Source organism: Melanerpes formicivorus, unplaced genomic scaffold (genome assembly GCF_026170545.1).
Source record: "Melanerpes formicivorus ecotype bairdi unplaced genomic scaffold, bMelFor1.0.p_v2 SCAF_187, whole genome shotgun sequence".
NCBI classification, from domain to species: Eukaryota; Metazoa; Chordata; class Aves; order Piciformes; family Picidae; genus Melanerpes; species Melanerpes formicivorus.
Window position 1 is genome coordinate 328,763 of NW_027142539.1, and position 25,832 is coordinate 354,594.

Below are 25,832 nucleotides of genomic sequence, written 5' to 3' on the forward strand. Positions count from 1 at the left end.
AAAGGCCTCCCTGGTATTGCCCAGCCTCACCTGCAGCTTCCATCCGTGCTCTGCCCAGAGGCCCAGGAGCCTCAAGAGCAGCTCAGGCCTCCAGTCCTCCCCTGATCTATGCTGAGAAAGTGCCAGTCTCCACCTGTCCATGCATCTTATTAGCTGGACTCCAACCCCTGGGCTGTCTTCCCACCCTGATGCTGGATCTGCTCATCATTGTCATCCAGCCCTGCTTGGCTATCGCTGCCCAGTGTCTGCTCCTGTTTAGCTTTCCCAGACCTGACCCTGATCCTGACTCTCTGGCTTGGCCTTGGGCCTGCCTCCTTACCACAAAACTTGCCTGATGATCTAGAATCTGGGTTGAACCTGGTCCTCACCTCCAGGACCGCCTCAGGCAGGTGCTGGAGCTAGGCCTTGGCAGGTGAGGCCTTTGTCCTGTTAGCTGCCCTCAGCTCCTGGCTTCCCACCAAGCCCTTGGTGCCCTGACACTGGGCAGGGCTGGGGCAGAGCTGTGCTGTGCTGGTGCCAGCTTTACCTGTTCTGCAGAAGTGACTCCTGCTTGTTCACTGCTGTCAGTAGGGGTGGTTAGCATCCTTGGGTCGTTTCAACTGGACCTTCAAACGTTTCATGCCAATCTGGAAGCCGTTCATGGCCTGGATAGCAGTCTGTGCACTGGATGGGTTGTCAAAGCTTACAAAACCTGAAGGAGAGAGGGCAGGAGCAATGGAGAGGGAGAGCACTGTCAGTGCCACGCCCAGTGCTTGTCCACCACGCTGCCCTTGCCCCCTGGCACTCACCAAAACACTTGCTCTGGTTGGTGGCACGGTCCATGAACACCTTGGAGGAAATTATGTTGCCAAAGGGCAGAAACATCTGCATCAGCTCGTTGTCTCCAAACTCCTGAGGGAGATGGTAGATGAAGAGATTGCAGCCTTCAGGACCTGCAGGCGTGAGGACAACGGGGAGGGACAAAACAAGAGAGCCCCCAAAGGGAAGGGGAAGAGAAATGGGCTCAAGCTGGAGCACAGCACTGGAGGAGAGCCCCAGCGCTGCCTCCTTCTGTCTTGACCTCCCCTTTTTGTCTCTTTCTCCATGAAGGGTTCTGAGGGCTCTCTAATTGCAGCTGGGAGGCAATATGCAGAGCCAGAGCTCCTGAAGAGCAGATTCACCTTCACAGCTTGTCCAGCTCCCATGTAGGGTGCTGGACACAACAACTCCGAGTGCCTGGGTGGTGTTTTGCTGGAAGGAAATGAGCTGAGGTGACAGCTCCTTGCTCATAGCTCTGCCTGTCCCTAGGAGAGCAGCAGACACTGTGACAGCTGCTGCTGTAGTACCCCCTGCCCACAGCTACGCAGTGGTTGCCTTCCAGTCTAAAAGCCACAGCCCCAGCTGCAAACCTCCTGGATTGCCACACATCCAATTTATGAGCTGCCCTGGTCCTGCCCTTTACTTGCTCCCTGTGAGCCTGGTGGGCACAGGGAGCTGTTCCCTCACTGGCACCCAAAATACAAAGCAGCAGCAGACAGGGGAATGCCTTTGCCTCCAGGCCAGTGTTGAAACAGGCTGAAAAAGAAACTCATCAAGTTAGGAAGGGTGAAGAAAGAGGACAGAACAGTGGAGATGCTGGTGTGGCTGGTACCAGTGTGGTTCTGGCACCAGTGAAGGTGGGGAGGAAGTGCTCTTTTCCCCTGCCTGCACTGGGAAGGTGCTGACTCCACACCCTGTGGTGTCACAGCCTGGTGCTGTAGTGCTTGCTGTACCCTTTGCACTTGCCAGCATCTGGCCAGGGAGAGGCTCAGAAAGTCTGCATGATAAGCCTCCCACTGCAGAGGCATGGCTGGCTCCACAACCCAGCTCTAAATGGACAAGGGTCAGTGCTGGCTCCTCTCTGCTGCTTCTGGGATGCTGAGGACAAGCCAGACACAAGTCCCATCCCCAGCAGACACAAATCCCATCCCCAGCAGACACAAGTCCCATCCCCAGCAGACACAAATCCCATCCCCAGCAGACACAAATCCCATCCCCAGCAGACACAAGTCCCATCCCCAGCAGACACAAGTCCCATCCCCAGCAGACACACTCATGCCATGATCCTCACCTTCTCGCTGCTGCTGCTGCAGGACAGGAGGTGGCTGAGGGATGCTCTGAGCAATGGGGGTGATGGTGGTGGTTGGGTACACAGCTGTGGTCCAAGAAGACAGAACAAACTGGTTAGCTGAGGACCTGGTCAGCCACAGAAGGGCTGGAGGGAGGCAAGGGAAGCTGGTACCTGCGTACTGCTGGACTCCTGTGAAGGCTGGGTGCAAAGTCTCTGCTACTGAAGGGCTCTGGGCTGCAGAGGAGAACATAATCAGAAGTACATCAAAGAACACCACTCCTGTGTCCTGTCTCTCCCCCCACCCTCTTTGCCAAGTAAGGATCAGTGCTTGGCTGGCAGTGAGATATAAAACTTGGGGGGAGGGGGGGAATCCAGAAAAAAAAAAGAGCAAGTGCAGCTCCTGAGCTCTCCAGAGGTTTTTTCCCCTGCTCTCTGTACCTGAGTATGGCACAAGGCCATTGGTGTAAACTGTTTCCAAGGTTGGATGCCCATTTGGGAATGGTACCACTCCAGTGAATCCATTTGAAATGGGTGCCACCAGTCCTGGCATGGCTGCTGTCCCCAGGAGAGGTGGTGAATGTAGCCCTGCAGCAGAGCAAGAAGAGAAGGACATCTCGTGAGAGGCAAGGTCCTGCAAGGCTCTCTCCATCGGCCTGGCAAGGCTGCTGGGTATGAAGCCATCCTCCCTCCTAGCTGGCACGTGGAGGTGACAGACTTACTGCTGGAGCCCTCACCAAATTAAGAGGCAGCAGCAGCAGAGTGTGCAGCACTGCTGGTGCTGGCTGCTGTCAGAGCCTTGGGACTGAGGGTTTTCAGTCCAGGCTGGAGAGCACCTGGCACGACACAGCCCTGCTCAAGCACAGAGTGCACTGCTGCTGCTGCTGGGGGCACTGTGGGGTGGGGACAACCAAGCACCTGGGGACTTCATCCTGCTTTACAATATCAAAGAGAGAAATGGCAGCAAAGAAGAGCAGCAGCAGCGGGGCAAGAGAACCTGTGAGGGTGCAGGGAGGTTTTGCAGCAGTTTGTGCACAACTAGGTAGGGGCTGCTGCCCTCGGAGGCTGCAGGGTCAGAGGAGAGTGGCCTGATGCTGAGCCTGCAGGGGTGCGGGAACTGTTTTACCTGTGTGAGCACCGTGCTGAGTGCCGGGGCCGGAGCTCTGTGGGTGGTGAAGGACCTGCTGCGCCTTGGCCCACACCAGGCCCTCACCTGATGCTGGTGCAATGGGAGCGGCTGGCAGCCCGTTGAGACTGACGGCGCCGATCTGCTGGATGTGGCACGGGGAAAAGGCGACGCCCGGGCTCAGGTAACTGCCGTGCGAGGCGGACAGAACCGTCGTCTGCTGCTGCATCAGCTGCAAAGCAGGACCGGGCAGTCAGGGTCCCGGCCCGGGGGCCCTCCGCCGCCGCAGGCGAGGCTCGGGGAGGCTGCGCAGGGCAGCCCGGGCAGGGACCGGGGCCGCGGCCCTGCCGTGTTCCGCGGCCGCCACTGGGGGGCGCCGGCTGCCGCCGCCGGAGCCGGAGCCTCCCGCTGGCGGCTGGGACCTGCCGGTGGCCTCGGGAGCCCTGCGCCCCGCCCGGCCGCCGGGGTCCGCGCATGGAGCCCCGCGGCTGGGCACGGAGCTCCCGTGCGGCCACGGCCGGGGAGGGCTGGGCACCGCTTCCTGCGCTCCAGGCTGGGGCCGGGGCCACGGCCGGGCAGCACCGCGCTCCCCCTCGCCCTCCCTGCATGTCGGGCAGCCCCGAAGGGGCTCCGGTGCACCGGGAGGGAGCCCTCCCCGCTCCTGAGGGTTTGATTGTTGTATTGATTGGGTTTGGATTTATTGCTTTTTGGATTGATTGGGCTTTTTTTTTTTTTGCATTGATTATTTTTCATATCGATTGGTTTTTTTGGTATCGATTGGCTTTGTATCGATTAGTTTTGTATTGATTTGGGTTTGTATTGATTAGGGGTTTGATTTTTATTATTATTCTTCTTTGGATTGATGATTTTTTTTGATTGATTATTTTTGGAGGGGTTGGGTTTGGATTGGTTGGTTTGGATTGATTGGGTTTTGGATTGATTGGGGTTTTGGATTGATTGGGTTTTTTCAGCTCCCCCCTTGAGTTCTCCCCTTCCCTTCCATCCCTGAATTCAACCTGTTGAATCAACTGAAATGCAGGGAATAAAAATTCACTTTTCACTTGCAGAAGAGGCACCTGGGATCAAAACCTGGTTTTAAGCAGGGAAATAAAGTGCTTCCAGCTGCTTGAGCCAGTCCTGTTTCCCAGATAAGGATGAGATTGTTTTTCCCACACCCCTACAGCTTGTATCAGCTGTTTGCCTGCTCTCACTATCTTGTGTATTTGAATAGAGCAGAGGAAGTTTAGCTCTACCAGAGCCTGTGATTATTTCATGTGTCAACTGAGACAGTTAAAGGAAAACTCAATTAATACAGGAGGAATTTTTCTTCTTCTTACAGCTGGATGTAAATAAAAAACCCCAAACAACCCAGGCTCGAAATTTCTTCTTCTTCCCAGGCCAGGGACTCTGGGGATTGCTTTGGTTTGGTGAGGCAGCAAAATCCCACAGGGAGAGGGAGAGAAAGTTGTCAGGGGTATTCAATTGTGATGCAGCAGCTCACCCCAGCAGCACTCCTTCCTCTCAGTCTACTCCAACCACATCCAGAACTGTTAGCTGCATCTCCTGGGCCTGTGAGCAAGCTTGGGTGCACCATTTACTGCTCCAAGCCCTGCACCATGCAAGCATGAAATATGTTGGGAGTTCCCTAGAGCCTTGGCTTCCCAGAGGTCCCACCTCCCAAGAGCTGCCCCTGGCAGGAGATTTGGAGGTGCTGGAAGGAGCTTCAGCACCTCCCTTCTGTCCTCACTTCCAGAGAAGGCATTGCAAGGGGCTGATACCTTCCCCCTCTCATGAGGATGCTGCATGCAGAGAACAACTGGCTAGGATCTCTTGTCCAGGAGCACAGAGACTAAAGACTGGGATGACACAAGAGAAGACACAAGCAGGCCTGAGGCTGCTGCATCAGAAAGGCTCAGAGAACCCAAGCCAGTGGAAAGGAAAAGGAAGGGAAAAAAACCTGAGTGGGAGACAGGCTGAGTCCTGAGTAAGAGGAAAGCCAAAATAAAGTCACAGAGCAGGAAGGCCAGGGAAGGGTCAGAGACAAAGCAGCAAATTCACAGACACAGCTGAAAACCAAGGAGCACAGCCTAGGCCTCACTGGCTTCTTGTCATCAGCAAGAGGTTCTGAAGACTGAAGGGCACTTAAAGATTGAGTCCTGCTGCTCTCCTTCCCTACAGATCCTGCTCCATAAGCTACTAACAGCACTCACTGCCCTCATAACCTCACTGGGTGGTCCATTCCTTCCTGCCTCCTTCAGCACCACCAGTAGAAGACACACCAGAATGATCACCTCATAGCTGCCACACAGCTGAGCTAAGCTACAGCCTCAGACCTCAAGCAGAGCTGGCTCATGGCTCAGAGGGCTGAACAGAAAGGCTTGGTCCTGGCAAGAGACACTGCTGCTTGGTCAAAAAACAGTTCTCCCCTCCAAACAATTCTTCTGCTGGAAGCCTTGGTGGTTGGGATGCTACAGCTGTTCTCAGCCTCATGACACAAGACTCAGCAAATCATTTGTGTTGGACAAAATCTGCCCCTGGTTCCCCAAGCTGCCCCCATGCTGTGGAGCCTCAGGCATTGCCTCTTTTCTTTTGCTGCTCCATCTTCTTGCCATACACTTAAGTGGCCTCAAGTTGCACCAGAGGAGGTTTAGGTTGGGCATGAGGAACAATTTCTTCCCTGAAAGGGTTGTCAAGCCCTGGAACAGGCTGCCCAGGGCAGTGGTGGAGTCCCCATCCTTGGAGGGGTTTAAAAGCTGTGTAGATGTGGTGCTGAGGGAGAGGGTTTAGTGGTGACCTGGCAGTGCTGGGTTAAGGGTTGGACTCCATGGTCTTAAAGGTCTCTTCCAAGCAAAATGATTCAGTGGCACTTGGCAGTTTCTGGGGGTTCTTTGAGAGGAAACAGCCAACAACTGAGAAATGGTTTCTTCTCTGTCATGTAGGTGGAGAGGAGACACCACTGAAGCCAGAGATGGAAGAGGTGTCCACATGTATGAGGAGCAGAGGTTTACTTGTGCCCCTTCCCCTGGACAATTGCTGTCAGCATCTACTTTTGAGTTGCCTGACACAAGCATCCCTCATACCTTGAGTACTGAGCCTCCTTCCATCAGCTTTATACTCAGGGTAGCAGAGACCTTCAAGTGACAAGCATCAGGAAGACCCAAAAGCTGCTCCACCACAGCTGATCAGTGACTTATGCACTTTGGGACCTACCTCAAATGAGAACAACAACAAATGGCAATCACCACCATCCCTCCAAGGCAATGAGGTTCTCAGATCCAAAGCACAGCCACTCTTGCCAGGGGAGGTCAGACTGCTCAAACACCTCTCACCCTCTGCTCCCTCTCCAGCATCCTCCAAACCCCAGGGTCACACCAGCCAAGAGAAAAAAATCCTGGGAGCCAAGGACAGCCCTGGGAGGCTTAGCACCTTCCTGAGAATTCCAGCAGAGATATGAACACCATGAAGCTGGGCCTAGGGCTCTCATGGTGCTCCAAAAGCAGACAGCCATTTGTGCCACAGACCCAGAGTGCCCATGGTGGCAGACTGCCAGTGAGAGGGATGAGAGGGGATGGACTGAAGCTTGAGGAGGGCAGATTGAGACTGGAGATTAGAAAGAGATTCTTAACAGTGAGGGTGGGGAGAGACTGGAACAGGTTGCCCAGGGGAGGTTGTGGATGCTCCCTCCCAGCCTTGAGCAACCTGAGCTGGTGGGAGGCATCCCTGCCCATGGCAGGGGGGCTGGAACTGGATGATCTTGAAGATCCCTTCCAACCCATTCCATCAATCTACAAACCTGTGCTGTCTGGCAGACATCACCTAGGAACCAGGGCTCTGAGCTGTCCTCAAGTCAAGACAGAAAGGCACTGGGGCATGCTTGCCCTGCTCCCAGACACCTCCACCAGTCTACACCAGCTCAGCCAAATCCAACCTCCCTGTCACCAGCTTCCACCTCTCTCCTTGTCTCCCCCCTCCCCTCTTCCAGCAGAGAGAAACACACAACGACTGAGGACACGGAGCAAAGGAAACCAGGGGCAAAGGAGACCAGGGGCAAAGGAGACCAGGGGCAAAGGAGACCAGGGGCACCTCCCAGCTGCTGGGAAAGCTTTCAGGCATGTGTTAAAAGAGAGAGAGCTCCCCCTGCGCTCCCCCAGGGCGGGGGTGTGGCGGTGCCCCGCAGCAGGAGGGCAGCTCCTCCCCCCTCTCCTCCCTCCCCGCGCAGGATACTCACAGCCTGCGCATAGGCGCTGTATGGGCTGAACGGCAAGGTGAGAGATGGAGTGAAAATCCCCAGCTGCCCCACCATTTGCTGCATACGGCGGAGGGTCCTCTCCTTATCTGTGTCAGCAAACTTCACCACTAGACTGGAGGAGGCGCCCTAGGCACAGAGAGAGAGAGAAAGAGAGAGAGAGAGAGAGAGAGAGGAGACAGAGAGAGAGGAGGCAGGGGAGGAGGAGAGGCCGCGGGACAGCCAGAGAGTCAGCGGTCAGGCGGAGGCAAGGCAGGACGGGGGCAGAACAGGCAGCAGAGAGGAGTTTGGGAAGAGGAGCAAAAGAGCAAATATTGGCATGAAAGTGCATAGGAGCTGCCTGGAACCCGGGCTGTGCCCTTCCCCATCCGTCAGTCCGTCCAACCCTGTGCTCTCCCCACCCCTGACAGCCTGGACCTCGCAGGGGTGCCCAGCTGGGTGCACACATGCCTGGCTGCCTTCACGGGGTGCACAGGTGCCTGGCTGCCTTCCCCCAGCCACCAGCACCTCCTTTCCACCACCACTGAGCTTGGCTGGGCTAGGCAGAGCAGCTCCTGGCAGCTGGAAAGAAGCCTGGGCTGCAGCAATGCTCCACAAGGTGCCCCAAAATCCAGGTTAGAGATGGTGAGAGATGAGATCACAACTGCAGCTCCACTTGCACAAGAAGGCACAGCTGATGCTACACCACCTCACACAGCACACAAAGCATCCCCCAGCCACACCTGGCCTGCCCCACAGGCCTCCTCTACTGCCTGCACAAGAGAAGGTGGGGAGTGTGCTCAGCCCCTGCAGTCCTGTCTGCTCACGTTGCTGAGCTCTTAGCTTGCACCTTGCTGCCTTTTGAACTACTCCAGGTAGCTGTCTCCAAGACAAAGCCATGGTCTTGTTCCTGGGTCTCTTTTATTTAGCCTTTCTAGCTGGCAGTGCTGTCACTACCAGGCTGGACAGACAGAGGAGCACACACCAGCCCAGGAGGCAGGATGGCTCCCAAGGACAAGATGTGCACACACCACCACCCCCAACCCCTCCCCACAGGCACAGGAGCTGCAAGCTGCAGTGGAACCTGTCCTGGTTTTGGACAGTGAGGAGTGGCTCCTGCAAAAGGGTGATGGGAAGAGGATGAGGAAGAGGAAGAGGGTGGGAGCCCTGGCCTTATACTCACGGGCATCGTCTGGCTGCCGTGGAGCGCGTGGATCGCGGCCTGAGCCTCTGTGTGAGAGGAGAACTTTACAAAAGCACAGCCTGGAAAGGGACAGAAAGAGCAGAGGAGATTGCAGTGACAGGGCTGCTGCCAAAGTGCCCCTTGCACCACCATGCAAGAGGCAGCATCTGGATCTCAAGCAGGGCAAAAGCAAGCCCCCTCCACCCCCCCACCCCCCGGCAAGCAGGGAACAAAAAGGATGACTCAGCCCAAGTCCTTTTCTCCTGGAAACAAACCAGGAAGGGTCTCAGATTGTTGCTTCCAGGATACACCCTGCAGATGATGTCACCATCTGCACCCTTGCTCCTGGCTACCTCTTCCCCAGGCTCTCTGTGCACCCCTAACTGTGGCTCCAACCACTTCCAACTGCAGAGCCAGGAGGCTCACACCAGTGATCCTGAGAGCTCAGCTCCCTCATGGTGCTCTGCTTCACCTGGGGGGCTCTGCCCACCTTCCCCAATCTTCCCTGGCAGCAGACAGCTCCACCTGGCCCTGCTCCCTCTGTGCCTGTGTGGTAGTTTTAGGCTATGCCTTCAAAACTCTTCACAGATCTTGAGCAGAGAAGTAGTAAAATGCAAATCAATCACTGGTGGGTGCAAAAAGGGAAGCAGTGATGGCTCGAAACAATGAGGAGCTCTGAGGCCTTTCCCAACCTGGTTGATTCTCTGAATCCCACTGGAGAGTTGTCTACCATAAGAATTAGTTTGGTAAATAATGTCTCTCTCTTCTGGCCTCTTTGCTCTGGGAGAGACTTACAGTGTGGCCAGCAGGAGCAGGGAAGTCATTGTGCCCCTGTGCTCAGCACTGCTGAGGCCACACCTTGAGTCCTGTGTCCAGTTCTGGGCTCCTCAGTTTAAGAAGGACATTGAGAGACTTGAAGGTGTCCAGAGAAGGGCAACAGAGCTGGGGAGGGGTCTGGGGCACAGCCCTGTGAGGAGAGGCTGAGGGAGCTGGAGTTGCTTAGCCTGGAGAAGAGGAGGCTCAGGGGAGACCTCATTGCTCTCTACAACTCCCTGAAGGGAGGTTGTAGCCAAGAGGGGGTTGGTCTCTCCTCCCAGGCACCCAGCACCAGAACAAGAGGACACAGTCTCAAGCTGTGCCAGGGGAAGTTTAGGCTGGAGGTGAGGAGCAAATTCTTCCCAGAGAGAGTTGTTGGCCATTGGAATGTGCTGCCCAGGGAGGTGGTGGAGTCCCCATCCCTGGAGGTGTTCAAGAGGGGAGTGGATGTGGCACTTGGTGCCATGGTTTAATCAGGAGGTGCTGGCTGACAGGTTGGACTTGATGATCTCTGAGGTCTTTTCCAACCTTATTGATTCTATGATGATTCTAGTTTGAGACTAACTTGCTTCTGCCTGACCTTGGCTGCATTGCTTTGGCCAAGTCTAACAAAAAACTATCTCTCTGCTCTTTTCTCTTGTCCCTTTTGGGGGGAAGGGGGCAGGGAGGGAGAAGCTGTTAGCAACCCCTGGTCTTTAGCCAGGGGGAGGTCCTTGTGCTGTTCATTGATGGTAAATACCTGTAAAGAATGTAAACACTGGAGATTTTGGACCACATTTCATTGTGGTTTTGCTTGTGAGTAACAGCTTTCACTTGCTTCCAGCTGGGCTGGCCTGGCTAATTTAATGTTGGGGGAGTGGGGGGGGGAGGAGGAATTTCCCAACCCACCACAGCCTGGCGGTGCTATGGCTTCACATAAAGGTGGGGTGGGGGGAAATGAGTGCCCCCAGGCAGAGAGGAGGCAGAGGTGAGTGCTACCTGAAGAGCAGGGAGAAGGGGCACACAAGAGGGGTTGGTTCACACCTTTGCTGTTGCCATCAGGTCCACGCAGCACTGTACATTCATCAATGACCCCAAAGGGTTCGAAGAGCCGGAGCACGTCATCCTCAGACTGCTGCTTATTTAACATCCCCACAAAGAGCTTCCTGTCCCCTAGGGGCAAACACAGAAACATCAACCTTCTATGAGGCTTAACAGTCCAAAGCAGGAGGAACAGGAGACACTTGAAGCACATCACAGCCTGGTGCTGCAGACATGCCTGGCGCGGCAAGGATTGGCTGAAATGCTTCCAGAGGCGAGTGTGTGCCAGGGGAGGCTCAGGCTGGAGGTGAGGAAGAAAGAGGGATTGCCCATTGGGATGGGCTGCCCAGGGAGGTGGTGGAGTCACCATCACTGGGAGTGTTGAAAAAGAGCCTGGATGAGGCCCTTGGTGCCATGGTTTAGTTGCTTAGATGGTGTTGGGGGAGAGGTTGGACTGGATGATCTCGAAGGTCCTTTCCAGCCTGCTTAATTCTGTATTCTAGTCTGTATTCTGCAGGGTCCTCTCCAGCTCCTCATACCTGCAAAGGTTGCTGTGGCTTTTCCCTGTCCTACCTTTCCCAAAGGACTAAAAAGACACAAAAGAAAGAGATGACAGAATGCAGAATTAACCAGGTGATCTCCTCCTATTCCTCAGCACTCTCCTTGGTACCATCCGACTCGATGGTCTCAAAGGCCTCTTCCAGCCTGGTTCATTCTATTCTATTCTATTCTATTCTATTCTATTCTATTCTATTCTATTCTATTCTATTCTATTCTATTCTATTCTATTCTATTCTATTCTATTCTATTCTATTCTATTCCATTCTATTCCATTCCATTCCATTCTCATTCCATTCCATTCTCATTCCATTCCATTCTCATTCCATTCCATTCTCATTCTATTCCATTCTCATTCTATTCCATTCTCATTCTATTCCATTCTCATTCTATTCCATTCTCATTCTATTCCATTCTCATTCTATTCCATTCTCATTCTATTCCATTCTCATTCTATTCCATTCTCATTCTATTCCATTCTCATTCTATTCCATTCTCATTCTATTCCATTCTCATTCTATTCCATTCCATTCCATTCTCATTCTATTCCAACACAAATGGTGGTAAGAGAAGCTGCCTGGGCAACTGCACCCTCCCTGGGCAGTAGATGAAGTCCAGGAGGTGCCTTAGGGAAACACAGAAGATCAACCCAGGCAGGGCAAATAAATTCCAGGACCTTTGGCTTCTAAACCCTTTTTCTTCCCTCCAAAGCCCACTGTTTCTTCAGCTGCTCTGTAAGCAAGCATCTTGGCCTTAATTTGCCCTTCTCTCCTTCAGTCTAACCAGGATGTCTCCCCAGATGTCTTCTAAGGCCTGGATCCCAGTGTGCCTCACCACAGGATCAGCTGGCTGAGGGCCAACAGCTCCATGGGCCCTACTGCTCCCTTCTCCAAGGGCTTTTTGTACCCATGTCACACTGGTGGGGGGGTGGAAGGCTGCCAACACATCTAAGACTGACTTTGAGCCCAGGGTCCTTCTGGCTTCCTCCATCAGCAGGCAGAAGGGAGGATTATGGTTTTGTGGGGATGGCCAAGTATGGAGGTGGGGAGGAAGATGCAGAGTGCCAGTTCTCTGCCCTCATCAGTACCCACAGGGGCCCATCACACAGCCTTGTGCCACCCAGTCAAGCACAAACACAGCAGTGGTTGCAGCAACATCCTCCACAGATTGCTGTGAGCAGCTATTAAAATAGCACAACATGAAAGCCTCAGCCTCATGCCAGTCCACATCTCCACTCCTGCGAGGAGAGAGTTGTGCCAGCTACAGAGCCAGCCCTCCCCCACTGCCCCACACTACCCACAGCAGTGAAACCTATCAGGAGATGGCTCAGGAGGAGCAGGGAGAGAGGATTCCTCCTTGGCAGCAACGGGGTCAGAGGGACTGGCTTCAAACACAGCCACTGGAACGTGAGGCAGGTCAGGGGAAGCAGCAAGGAAGCTGCTAGCTGAGAGTGCAGTGACCTGCAAAACAACAGGTCTTGCAGCTCTAACAGCAGAGCAGGCTGCAGGGGTGGCTGTGTGGAGGTATGGCAGGGATGGGACACACAGCACACTCTCCCTGAAGCCTCCTCAGCCCCTTCCTTGCTCCCTTCCTTTTGCCTATGAGGATGTTTCCCACCCGGGAAAGTCAGGAATCTGCCTCCCCTCTGCTGCCCTCCACACACAGACACAACCTGGGAAGGTGTCCAGGGAGGCTCTGCATGTGCCATGGCCCCTTGCAGGCAGGCAGAGGCACACTCCCAGCACACAGGGATGGGCACACAGGGGCCTGCATGCACAGGAGCATGCTTGCACCTTGGCCTAGCCCCAGCAGGTGCCTTCAGCACCAACACTCCTCGGGGTGAGCAAGAGGGAGGTGCAGGCAGATGCATTCCTCCCCCATGCAGAGCCCCCAGGGAGCCACTTGGCAGAGCTGCAGCACCCTCCCTGCAGGCACAGCTCCCCAGGAGGCACCTGGCATGCATGCAGGAAGGACACCACAGACCCAGGGTTAAAAGTGCTGCACCTAAGGCTTTGCTCTCCTGCCCTGTAGCACTGGGCAGGGCTGAAACTGTGTCAGTCCCAAAGGCCAGACTGCCAGCCTTCCCCCATTCCCCTGCTTCCCTGCCTAACTGGGGCTGGGGGAATCTCATCCCCTTCCATTTCCTTCCCCACTCCTCCATGCCCCCAGGAGGCAAGGGCTGCACTTTGGAGACACTCTTGCAGCTGCTGGAGTCCACCACAAAATCTGCCCCAGAAAGGCCCAGCCAAGGCACAAGGCCCAGGAGCTAAATCCACCAGGAGCTGTGCAGCTGCCTCCTCAGCAGCAGCAGAGCACCTGCCCCCACCCAAGGGCCAGCTGAGAACTGCTGAGCTGCCTCATCCCTCCCCCACAGCCCTGCACAAGCCCTTTCACCTGAGGTCTGCTGTCACCACTCTCCCAGCAGCCTTCCCCAAGTCACCTGAGCTTCCTCAAGCCACTGCTGTGCATCACTGGGCTCCTTTCAACCCCCAGCAGGGACTGCCTGCAGCCCTGGGAGATCTCCTCTCCCCCACTTGCTGCAACAGCACAACCTCCTCCTCCTACTGCCATTTTTTTTCCACACCCCCCCCTTCATTTTTTTTCCTCTCCAGCTCTTGTTTTTCACCCTCTGATTGGCAATTTCCCATGCTGTCCAGCAACCAGGAAAATTGTCTCTGATCTCTGACTGTTGAGTTCCCATGGAAACATGCTCTGGGCACAGGCAGGCAGGCAGGCAGCAGCAGGAAGGCCAATGCAGTGCAAGCTGCTGCTGAAGACACCACGGGAACAAGCAAGGGGTTAAGGCTGAAGGCATCAACCATGAGAGAGGGAGAGAGGAGCACACAAGCACTGGACACTGCTCCTCTTTAAACCCAGTGGATCTAGGTCATCTGGCCAACAGCTGTCAGCAGCAAGGATGAGGGAGAGGGAGGAAGCCTGCTCCAGCAGTTGGGCTGTGGACAGGAGGCAGCAAATCTCCTTGGGTATGCAGAAAGCTTCCTTGTCTCTAAGGCAGTGCTAATGGGCTTGGGCTAGCTGTCATATCACATCAGTGCAGCAGAGTGCTCCAGGTCTCACAAGAAGCACAGACAAGCTCCTCTGCCCCCTCACTCCTTCTCCTTCTGGCACTCCCAGGCTCACAGAGGCGTGAGGGAAAGGAGGAAAGAGCTGACAAAGCCTGCACCAGAATCACAGGTCCCCCTCTGAACTAATGCAGATGGAATCTTTGCACCAGAGACTTCCTTCTGCAGGGAGCAGCACCACTGAGCACCCACACAGCCCCTGCAAGGCTTGGCCAGAACTGCCCCTTTGGCACAAAGCCCCCAGCATCTCTCAGAGCAAGGGACAGGCTCTGGGGCAGGAGGCTTCATTTGAGAGAGGTCAGGTCCCTGGGGAGGATAAAAGAGGTTTCCCCCTTCAAGGGTAATGCAGAGCAAAGCCTCACTGATGCATGCAGCTGTTCCCTTGAGAAATTCCTAATCCAGGCAGTTCTGCCCTGCCCCAAATCTCTCCTTTTACCTCCTGTCACTGTGGGGCTCTTGCTCTAAGGAAGGACCCTTCCCATATCTGCACACTTGCTCAGCTTGAGGTGCACTCAGCAGAGAAACACAAACTGTCAAGAAAGCAAAGCTGCAGTGGCCACAGCCTGGATTGGCTCCTCTGGCTTCACTGCTGTCCTGAGAGGGCTTCCTGCAGGGGCATCAGCTGTGCATGGCAGCCTGGGCCATCCAGCCTGGGGGGCTTGGGAGCTGCCAGTGTGTACCTCTAAGGGGGGTGGTGTACCTGGAAGGGGGAGGTGAGCCATTTGGAGAACCTCTGCTATGAGAATAGGTTGAGGGAGCTGGGGTTGCTCAGCCTGGAGAAGAGAAGGCTCCAGGGAGACCTCAGAGCAGCCTTCCAGTACCTGAGGGGGGCTACAGGAGAGCTGGGGAGGGACTTTTGACAAGGGTTTGCAGTGACAGGATGAGAGGCAATGGCTTAGAGCAGGGAGAGGGGAGACTGAGGCTGGAGATTAGGGAGAAATTCTCTCAGCAGAGAGTAAAACATGCAACAAATTCCTGAAGTAAAACTGCAGCAAAACTGAGGGCTTGTAGTGCCAGGAGGAGGGGCAGGGATTTAGAGCAGGGAGAGGGGAGACTGAGACTGGAGATTAGGAAGAAATTCTTGCCAGTGAGGGTGGGGAGGGACTGGAACAGGCTGCCCAGGGGAGGTTGTGGATGTCCCCTCCCTGGAGGTGTTTCAAGGCCAGGGTGGATGAGGCCTTGAGCAAGCTGGGCTGGTGGGAGGTGTCCCTGCCCATGGCAGGGGGGCTGGAACTGGGTGATCTTTTCTAAGGTCCCTCCCAACCAAAGCCATTCAATGTATCCATGAATCTCTGAGATGCCTGGCAGCAGTCACCTTCCTTTATCTCCACTGCAGGCACCTCTCAAGGACAGCACCTCCAGAGGACTCCTCACCCACTCCCAGCACCACTGCTGAGAGTGAATCACCCTGAAGGCACTGGTCTCCTTTTACTGTCTGTAACATGGAGAAGGACTTTAAACTCAGCCCTGCAGCCAGGGGCTGAAGTAAGGTGAGCTGGATTGAGTCATTCATGCTTGAGACAGGCTCTTTCCCTTGGGGGCTGGAGCCACAGGTCTTTGTCTATAGGTGGCATGTCTGAGACTGTCAGGAATAAAAACACCCAGGATGCAGTACAAGCCAGGTGTCAGCCCTCAAGTAAATCATGAGAAGCTGCAGATTCCACGTGGGAAATGAAATCATCTGACTTAAACAGAGCAGTTGTCTTTCAGAGGAGCTCACATAAACACTTCCCTGTTAAAAACCTCTCTCCTGTTCCTGCCAGTGAAGGAAGACACTCTTAATTGTTATTAAAACTAACCACAAAGCGTTTGGAAGTGACCCCTGTGGAAAGAAAACAAACAAATGGCAAACAAAAGCCTTCCAAATCTCAAGGCAGCATGGAGGACCTGCTGCCCACCGGAGCAAACAGCCTGACACAAACCCTCCCCTCCCCGCTCCTCAGCTCCTCCCGCAGGCAGCACCCACAGCACAAGGTGTGGAGAGGCAGAGGAAGGAATGGAGAGGAAGAGAAGTGCACAGGGAAGACAAGGAGAAGCAGCAGGATGGGTTTCTCCCTCAGGAGAAGGCTGGAGTTGCAAACCACCTCCACCTGGAGGAGGCATCTGAGCTGCTGTGAGCTCCCCGCTCCATTCTCAGAGATCCCTCCAGCTCCCCATCCTCCCTCGCTCAAGCACACACAGCTCTCACCCAGCTGGTCCCCTGCAGGCTGACAGCACCTCCATCTCAGGCCTAAACTCAGCATCCTTCCTCTCCAGACACTGTTTGCCCATCACATGCTATTTTCTGCAACAGCTCTTGGGCCCTGACAGCGTGGTGGGGGCTGCTGCAGGACTGAGAGCGGAGAGGCTGAGAGTGCAGCAGCCATGGGGGAGGCAGAGGAGTGAGCTGCAGACAGCAGATTCAGCTACAAGCTGAACAGGTTAAAAAGCCACTGCTGCTGCTGCTGCTGCTGCTGCTGGGATCTGCCTTCCATTGGGCTGACCAGGTGTCAGAATTCAGAAGCCTCTTCACAGCTGCTTACACCCTCCAGGGCCCTTGGTGCCACAGAGCAGAGTGCATGCCTGCTTCAGTGACCTGCTGGGGGAGGGCAGGGGCAGACACAAACCCTGGCAGGCTAATAGGGCCCTCAAAGGCCTGGGCAAGAGTGGGAGTGGGCAGCCACAGCGTTGCCTTTAGCCCTTGGGGTGCTCCCAGCTGCCTGCTAGGCCAAGCTGAAGGCTGTGCAGCAAAACCTATCCCTCGCCTCTCCTCCTGCCCCTCCCTGCCACACACATCCCCCTCCAGACAGACTGTGGGGAGATGCAGGACCCCATCTCTTTGCTTGGTCCCTCCTGACAAGCACCAAAGGAGAAACAAGGAGAGATGACAACTACCTCCACGGCTCTCGCTGTCTGCAGGCTTCACTTGAATCGGGCGCGCCATCTGCAATGGAAGAGAAATGCAGAGGGTTAGAGCCTGGCCCATCTGCCTGGCACACAGCACTGGCACCAGGGTGCCCCTTTCCTGCCTGCTGTGCAGAGCAGGGAGAGTGGCAGAAGGAAAGCCAAGACACTGTGATGGCAAGCAGAAGCCTTTGGAGAAGGGAGCGCACGGCTTTCAGCCTTCGGAGGAGGCAGTCTGGCTCTCGTCCCTGCTCAGCTGCTTGCCTGCTGGAAGTGCCCACAATGCACAAACCTCCTCCTCCTCCTCCTCCTCAGACCCAGCAAGTGGCAAAGGAAGGACTCCAAGGAAGCAGCTCATCACTGTGAAGCTGGAGCCTGAACAGTGGTCAGGGTGGCCTGAGGTGAAACTCTGCCTGGAAGCTCTTCCTTTGCCTGCCCTGCCTCACTGCAGATGTAGACTCATAGGAGGGTCTGGGCTGGAAGGGACCTCCACAGCTCATCCAGTCCAACCCCCTCTGCAGTAAGGAGAGGCATCCTCAACTAGATCAGGCTGCCCAGAGCCTTGTTGAGCCTCACTCTGAATACCTCCAGGGATGAAGCCTCAACTACCTCCCCGGGCAACCTGTTCCAGTGTTCCACCACCCTCATGGCAGTGACATGGTCACCTCACCCAACTGAGCCACTCACTTTCCTTACAGGAGGGAGGACAGAATGCCTCTGGGCACAGCTAGGAGCAGCACACCTTGCTGGGATGGTGTTTCCCTTTCCCCAGCCCTCATGCAGTCAGAGCAGCTCTAAAGAAGGGCAGAGATGCTCTCCAGCAACATCTGTCCACAGAGGCAATGCTCAAGCTGAAAGCACCACAACTCCTCTCCCTGGTGTGTGGAGAAGAGCTGAGCTGCTTACCTCCCTTACAGCTGGTTAGTGTCACCAAGCCTGAGTGGTAGCTCAGCTCACGTGCTGAGAGGACTCCCCAGGTAAGACAGCAAATCACTGCTGCTGCCTCAAGCAACCCAAACCCACAGCTCCAGCCCAGCTGCAAAGCAGCACAGCTCTGCTGCAGGGCCTGGTGGTGACCTGTGCTGCCCAGAAAGGCAGGGGCAAGCTGTGGCCTCCTTCCCAGGCCAGCAGGATGCAAGTGAGCCACACCTCCCCTGAGGGGCAGTGGCCAAGGCAGACTTCCACGCTCACAGCACAGCTCCCTCCACGTCTCTCAGCACCATTCACAGAGGCTGAGAGTGACTTCCATCAGGGACATCCATCACAAAGCCCACACTGAACTCTGCAGCTAAGACCTGCACACAAGCTGCAGGTCCCAGGCATCCTCTCTCCCCTCTCTTAGGAAACACCCTCAGGGAAGACAGCAACAGCAGCAACACTGCAAATGAAATCAAGACATGAAAGTCACCAACTGAAACCTCTTCAGAAGCCAGCATGCAGAATGTGGCCCTGCTGCTGGTCTCCAAGGGGTGGCTGAGCCAGGCTGGCAGAGCCCACAGTCACGACAGCTGGAGGAGACTCCTGAAGTAGCTCTGCAGCTCCCTGCACAGCGATGCCAAGCACAAGGCTGCCCAGGGCATGGCACACCGCTGCTGAAGCCTGACTGCTGGGCACAGCAGAGCGCTCGTGGCAGCTGGGGGCTGTGAGCTGCCTCCCAGGGACTGGTGGATCTCAGGCAGGATGAACAGAAGCTAGGGCCAGCCCCAAGTGATACCATCCCTGCCTCAAGGAGTGATGTGGGGCTGCTTGGCAGAGCCAGGGATTGGCTGGCAGCTGCCCAAAGGAAGGCCAAGCTGCTGCCATGCTGCACCTCAGCTCCCAGGACTTGCTGTGTCATTTGGAGGAGAGGGAAAGGCCGAGGGTCCCTTTCCCACTCCTGCCCAGCTGCAGGGGTTTGTAGAGCTCACACTGTGCTGCCATGTGGCCCCAGCCTGTGCAGCACTGCCACTCCTCAGCCCCTGGGCTGCTGCTCCTCCCAGGAGCTGCCAAGCAGCAGGCATCTCTTTCAGCCCAGGAGCTGGGATGGGGGGCAGGGGCTCAGAAGGATGCAGTCAGACATTATTCCAGAAAGCCTCTGACTCCCTCCCTGAGAGGCTGTGGCTCCTATCACTGCTCACAGCCTCTGGCAACGTGCCCCTGTGTGCTGAGGCTGGGGGTGCTTGGGCAGCAGGCTGGGTGGGAGAGGGCAGGCAGCCCAGATGTGTGCTCGGAAGAGAGGGCTCAGTGTGGAGCCAAGAGGGGCAGCTGGCCACCTCGCTCCCCACTGCTCCCACAGCACTGAGAAATAGCTTTGTTTCTACTCAGGATGCAAAACCAGGATTAAGCTAAACAGATGGGGAGGGAGCTGGAGGGACAGACTCAGATCTCGGTTTCTATGAGGAGCAAATCCATATGGGGGAAGGGAAAGAGGGAGGGAAGGAGGGAGGGAGGGAGGGAGGGATGCTGTGGAAGCCAAGAGCATCACACCCCCACGTGAGCATGGACCCACCCAGGGATGCTGGGGCTGAGGGCTTGGGGCAAGGAGTTGGAAAGGATGGGGGGAGGTGAGGGGGGGGGGTTAAGTACCTGAGGACATCTCCCTGTCCCCTCCCCCAACAGGGCTGTCACTCCACTTCCCAGCACCTAGGGTAAAGGAGGTGTTGTCATGGAAACGGTTATTCACCACACGGAACCTGACATTTGTGGTTGCCATGGAAACCAGCTCTTGGGGGCATTCCCTCTGCTTTGCACAAAAGAGACATTTTGATATGATCTCTGGGGAGGGGGCCCCCCTCTACCCATCTGTCCACCCCTCTCCTTCCCCCCCCTCCCCCCCCAACGCAGGGACTGCGATGCAGCCAAGGGCGTGCTGCAGGGCCTGCCCCTGGGCCGCTCCCCGTGGCTGGCCCCAGGACCCTGCCCGCCAGAGGAGAGGACACCCCACAGGGCCACACACGCACGGAGCAGGGCCACATGCCCACGGCAGGGCCGTGGCAGGATGCCCACAAGACAGCACTGGCGGGAGGGGTGCCAGAGCTGATGGCAGCAGTGACGTGGGCTCGGCGCTGGTGCAAGTCTGGGAGCGGTGTCTGGCTGCAGTGACAGGAGGAAGGGGGAGGGCTGCCCGGGGTGAGATCGCACATGTGGGCTGCTCTGCGCTCCACAGCTGTGCCAACAGCTTCCCTCCTGCCTACCTGACACGGCACCACGGCAGGCCACAGGAAGAGTCCCCCCTCTGCCCCCATCAGAGCCAGGCCCTCAGCCGAGGGCTGCCCCTTTATTTCCAGAGACCTGGCCAGCTCTGGGGACTCTGAAGGCCAGCCAGGGAACTGGGGTCTGGGTCTCTGCTCCACGAGATGATGTGGGGAAGGAGCAGAAAACAAGGTACAAGAAACGTGTCCAGATGAGGAGACTTGGAGAAGAGCAAGAGTCTCTGCTTGCTGCTGGCTCCAATGGGAGGACTCCCAGCTGAGGCCAAGGCAGGCACAGTCCCCCTTGCAGGGAAGTGGACACCCAGAGGCTTCCACAAGCAGGACACCACCACTTCAGTGCTTCTAAGCCCCACCTTGCCCCCAGAGAGGAACAAAACACCAAGCAGAAGCCTGAATCTACAACTGTAAGGAGTCCACAGCTGCTTTAACTCCACAACACAGGCTGCAAGCTGTGAGAAGAGTCCTTGTGAGGTCCTAAACTTTGCATACAGCTCTCAAAGAGCTCTGTCTCCCCACAGGAACTCAGCAGACAGGAAGGATGGTCAAGAGTTACCTCTTCCATTTGAGGGAGGAAGGAAGAGAGCAGCCAGCAGGAGAGCAAGGAGGTCATGCTTCTGGCTTGCACAGCAGCCTCCGGAGGGACAGGGTCTGCTGGCCTCCAGGACACCACCTCAAGCTGCACAGTAATCAGAGACCACCCCTGATTCTAAGCAAGCCCTCTCTGCAGATGCCCAGCTGGGCTCCAAATCCAAGAGTCAGGATGTGCCTGCCATAAATTCCAAGTGCCAGGCAGCTGCAGAGCCACGAACAGAAGCCTGTGAACACATGTGTGCCATGGAGAACCTGAGTGAATGATTGATGAGCCTCTACCTGCCTGGCTAGCTGAGCTTTATTTTCCTCATTAAATTATTCAGCTGAGCATTCTTCTATTTCTTCTTCATCACTGCAGAACACCACATTAATTAATACTTAGCATATGCTGCCAGGCCACTACAGGCCAAGTGTCCCCCCTCCTGCATCCCTCACCCCCACCCTTCACAGCCCTTCCTACACACAGACCAAGAGCTGTCAGCTCCATGAGGCACCAGGCTCAAGAAGCCTTCTGGAGCCACACACAGCAATGGACACCAGATGGGCAGCACATGGGAGGGGGCAAAGCTCCCACTGCCCCCCTCTCCTTTAGCTTCTCCCTCCCAGTTGCCCTCCTGGTTGGATGCACACCTTCCCTTTCCAAGCACAGCTTTCCCCTCTGCAGCCTGCTGCTCCCACAGATGATGTTTCTCTCTCTCTGCCTCACTCTCCTCTTTACCCCCACACAACCTTTGGTAGCCTGCTTGCTTTGGCACCACTGATGGGGAGCAGCTGGTGAGCCTGATGGGGCACCAAGCTGTACTGACCACCAGACTGACTGTTAGATGCTCCAAAGCACAGGCAGCCATGGCTCCTGCACAGCCCTCAGGTTGCAGTGAGGAGATACCAGGGGTAAGGGAGTCACTGCAGCCCAGAAGGGCCTAGAGGCTTCCAAAGCAGAGGCCTTGCTGGTGAATGGCTGGATTACATCCCACCCCCTTGGATTACATCTCACCCCCTTGGATTACATCCCACCCCCAGCATCTGGTCAGCAGCGAGAAATGGGGAACCATGCTCTGCTTGGGATCCCACCTTGCTTTCACATGCTCCCCTACCCTCAACAGCTCTCTTGGGATCAAGGATCTAAGGACAATTCCTGGCTCCATGGAGGTCAGAGGAAGATTTGGTGGTGGTTTCACCATTCCTCACCCCCATTTCCCTCACCATACCCCCCAAAAAAGCCCTTCTGGGGGTGAGCTAGCTCCCCACACTTACACTGCTGCCCAGCATGAGCTGTCATCTCGGCAGTCTGGAAGCCACACTCTCCAGCAGTGACCTTTAGCTCTTTGCTTCCTCAGCTTTCAAACTGCAAAAGCTGGATGGAGGGAGAAAGCCCCCTGGGATGGCAGGGCAAGCCTCTCTATTAATTAGGAGTAAGTGATGTAAAATAGCCCCTCAGGTGCAATGCAGGGGAATCTCTAAGTGTTAAGAGGGTCAGAGGCAGAGAACATGAAACACACAATGCAGGCTGACTCCTCTGGGACGTCAGGAACCAAAAGGCATCCAAGGCTATTGGCAGAATCAGGTCCTAGGCTCTTAGGCTTTGCAAATTGTGGGCTGGTCCTCCACTGGCCAGTTAAAAATGCTCTGCCTGAATAATCACAACCACTTCTAGCTGTGCAGAGCACATCAACCTCAAGGCTGATTTGCTCATTTGGATTCTGTTTCTGGTCAGGAACGCGAGCAGCGAGGGATCGCTGCCAGCATCCCTGCTCCAGCCTCCTGCCTGCCTCTTTCCACTGCCACAGTGCTCAGTGCACCTCCATCCTCTCTCCAGCAGAACCACCCTGCCCTGAGAAAGGGGAAAATTATCTCACCCAGAGACATCAGCAACGAGCACCACTCCATCACAGCTCTAAAGGCTGCTTATGGATTCACCCCATCCAATTCCATTAGGGAGGAGACAAGGATAATTATGAGGACTGTGTACCAGGTGGAGGAACCAAGGCACATGATGATGAAGGTCATGCAGTAAAGTCTGGGACAGAAGCAGGAGGCAAAGGGCCACAGTCCAAACCACCACACCTCCTGCCTGCGTGGCTAAGGCCATCTCTTTTTGCAGGAGCGTGGAGGGTCGTTGGAGGACTTCACCCAACTGCTTTGTGTCACCAGGAAGAGGACTCAAATCCTCCAGCTCATCACTTAGAATCAGAGAACTGTCAGGGCTGGAAGGGACCTCAAGGATCAGCCTGCTCCAAGCCCTGGGCAGGGACACCTCACACTACAGCAGGTTGCTCACAGCCACATCCAACCTGGCTGCAAACACCTCCAGGCACGAGGCTCCCTGGGCAACCTGAGCCAGGCTCTCACCACCCTCCTGGGGGAGAACTTCTTCCTGGCATCCAATCTGAATCTATCCATTTCTAGTTTTGCTCCATTCCCCCTAGTTTTATCACTCCCTGACACCCTAAAAAGTCCCTCCCCAGCTTTCCTGTAGGGCTTCTATTTCTTTGGGAGGTATTTTCCCTACCCCCAGCACAGAGAGCAAACCAGGCAGAGCATGGAAGCTATCCTCTCCCACCAAAGATGAGCACAGGCAGGAGTCAGGAAGCAGCTACCCAAAGCAGCACACAGACCACACCACACCACACCACTGGCTGCTTTGCCTCTTGGATTCTCTGCTGTGCTCTGTTCCTTCTCCTTTAACACAGTCAGACAACCTTGTCTCCACCGGAGCTAGCGCTGCTCTGGGAGGCAAGGCAAGGAACAGATCGCCATGACTCAGAAAGCCTTTGTGTCTCCCTCCTGTCTCTGTGGAAGTGACAGCACCATTACTGTGCATTAACATCAGACACCCAGTAGGGAAGCCAGCCCAGCACAGCAATTACAGCCCTGACTGTGGACCTGGCTGTTTGGTGGCCACGTTTTAAGTGCAGCCTCTCAAAGCTCCATGGTCAGTCTGTCCTCGTGGGGCTCCTTCCTTGATGTCTCAGTGCACCACAGGGCACTGCATCAAGGAGGACATTTAGACAATCTTCCCTGTTCTGCCCTGACCTCTCCTTGTCACTTGTGATTAGTGCCACTGAAGGTGCAAGGAGCTTTTAGGTGAGGAGATGAAAGCGGCAGCTTGCTCAAACCCTTTCTGCTACAGGTGCCAGGACAACAAGGTTCCCCCAGAGGCAACAGGAAGCAAAATCCTGGGCCAAAAGCAGGGGAGTGCCTTTCTGGTTTCAAGCAGGCTTTTCAGCAGTGGAAGGAGCAGTATTTGGCCCCAACTATCCTCCTGCTCCTCCCCATTCTTGTGAGACAGAGCTGAAGGAACTGAAAACCCCCAAAGTTCCTCTAAGCAAGTCCTTCCAGACCAGAAGAGATCACAGAACCAGCCAGGTTGGAGAAGACCTCAGAGATCACCAAGTCCAATCTATCACCCAACACCTCCTGACAACTAAACCTTGGCTCCAAGTGCTACAGCCAAGCCTTTCTTGAACTCCTCCAGGGATGGTGACTCCACCACCTCCCTGGGCAGCACATTCCAATGGCCAATCTCTCTTGCTGGGAAGAACTTTCTCCTCACCTCCAGTCTAGACTTCCCCTGGCACAGCTTGAGACTGTGTCCTCTTGTCTGGTGCTGCTTGCCTGGGAGAAGAGACCACCCCCCACCTGGCTACAACCTCCTTTCAGGTAGCTGTAGAGAGCAAGAAGGTCTCCCCTGAGCCTCCTCTTCCCCAGATCATTTTGGCCACCAGAAAGGCAGAGGCTCGAGGAGCCATGCACACTTGGCCCTCAGGCCCAGGCTCCTGTGTCAGCTGCAGGATCTTGCTCCAGCAGAGAGAGAGTCATACTGTCCTCAGCTTGCCCAAGGAAGCCTTAACCACAGAAGCTCAAGGGAAGGTAGAAAGTGCTTAGCAGGCCTACAAAAAGCAGGAAGCTGCTGCTATGAGATGGGTGACCACTCTGAGGAAGTGTAAGCAAGCTGGAGAGCTGAAAGCTGGGAATGCTGCCACGCTCAGCTGGCTTTGATCTTCCTGTCAAGCTGCTTGGAGAAGGCATCCTACACCCACCCTTGCCTGCACTCACTGCTGCACCACTGCCCCTGCTCCACTGGCCACCTAGCCCGGTGAACAGGCTCAGGTGTGCTTCTCCATGAGCAAGTGGGAACCTCCAGGGAGCTCAGCAAAGTGGCAAAGGGCAGAGTGAGTGGCACAGGAAGCCTGAGCTGACAGCCAGCCAGGTCTGCAGAGCTTGCAGAGGCCTCCTGGCTGCAAGGGAAGGTTACCAGGCTGTAGTCAGTCTGGGCCTGGCAGTGGTGTGGACTGGTAGTGCCTCAGTGCAGCCATGCCCACCCCTCTTCTCCCCTCCATGGCAAGCTAATTGCAGTGGCTGGGGAAGAGGTCTCTGCTCATTTAACACCCAGTGGTGGCTGCAGACAGGGCCAAGCAGATGGCAGCAAGAAGCCTCTGTCCTGACTGCTGAGCACAGGCCCAGTGTACCAGTTCCCATGGCAACCCTGAACAGTCTGAGCAGTGCAAAACCTCCTGCAGTAACAACATGCCCAGGGGAAAAGCCACTGGAAATGGGCCTCAGCCCTGTGCCACCCTAAGAATCCCCTGAGCCATCTCCTCTCTGGGCTGAGCCACAGCAGTTATGGCTGCTACCAGACAAACTGCTTGACTCTGGCTGTGTGCACAGGCCCAGAGTGACTGCAGGATCTCCTTGGAGATATCCCAAACTCAGCTGAGGCTGGTGATGAGTGATCAGATGCAGTCAGCCCTGCTCTGAGCAGCCTTTGACCACAGACTCCAGAGGTCCCTTCCAACATGAAGCTCTCTGTGATGCTACAGCCACAGCCACCAACACTTGTGTGCCCTCAGCCAAACGAGTGCAGAGTCATGCTCAGGAGTGTGGGTGCCTTTGCAGAGATGCAGGTCTGTGTGGGCTGGTGCCCAGGTGCCTATGTGCTCACAAGCACAGGTGCCAGCTCCAGGAGACAAAAGTCTAAGCCCTGTGCTACATGGGAATGTGAGCACCCAGCTGTGCAAAGGGCAACAGGCCTGGGGAGAAAGGGAAGCCCCTGGTGCACAGCACAGAGCC

General features: G+C 55.6%; 1 protein-coding gene across 6 annotated transcripts in view; it reads right to left on the bottom strand.

Annotated features, from left to right (window-relative positions):
* Nucleotides 1-25,832, bottom strand: part of CELF5 (CUGBP Elav-like family member 5) — a 42,718-nt gene that overhangs the window by 2,660 nt on the left and 14,226 nt on the right. For 2 of the 6 annotated variants that reach the window (XM_068169525.1, XM_068169530.1), the window contains exons 3-12: nt 16,969-17,020; nt 10,460-10,588; nt 8,621-8,700; nt 7,441-7,587; nt 3,213-3,444; nt 2,528-2,674; nt 2,261-2,323; nt 2,090-2,173; nt 789-932; nt 527-691 (exon numbers count right to left, since the gene is read on the bottom strand). In XM_068169525.1, the coding sequence (XP_068025626.1) occupies nt 564-691; nt 789-932; nt 2,090-2,173; nt 2,261-2,323; nt 2,528-2,674; nt 3,213-3,444; nt 7,441-7,587; nt 8,621-8,700; nt 10,460-10,588; nt 16,969-17,020 (1,206 nt within the window). In that variant the 3' untranslated portion in view covers nt 527-563. The remainder of the gene's footprint in view (nt 1-526; nt 692-788; nt 933-2,089; nt 2,174-2,260; nt 2,324-2,527; nt 2,675-3,212; nt 3,445-7,440; nt 7,588-8,620; nt 8,701-10,459; nt 10,589-16,968; nt 17,021-25,832) is intronic. The other 4 variants (XM_068169528.1, XM_068169526.1, XM_068169527.1 and 1 more) reach the window with 4 other exon arrangements.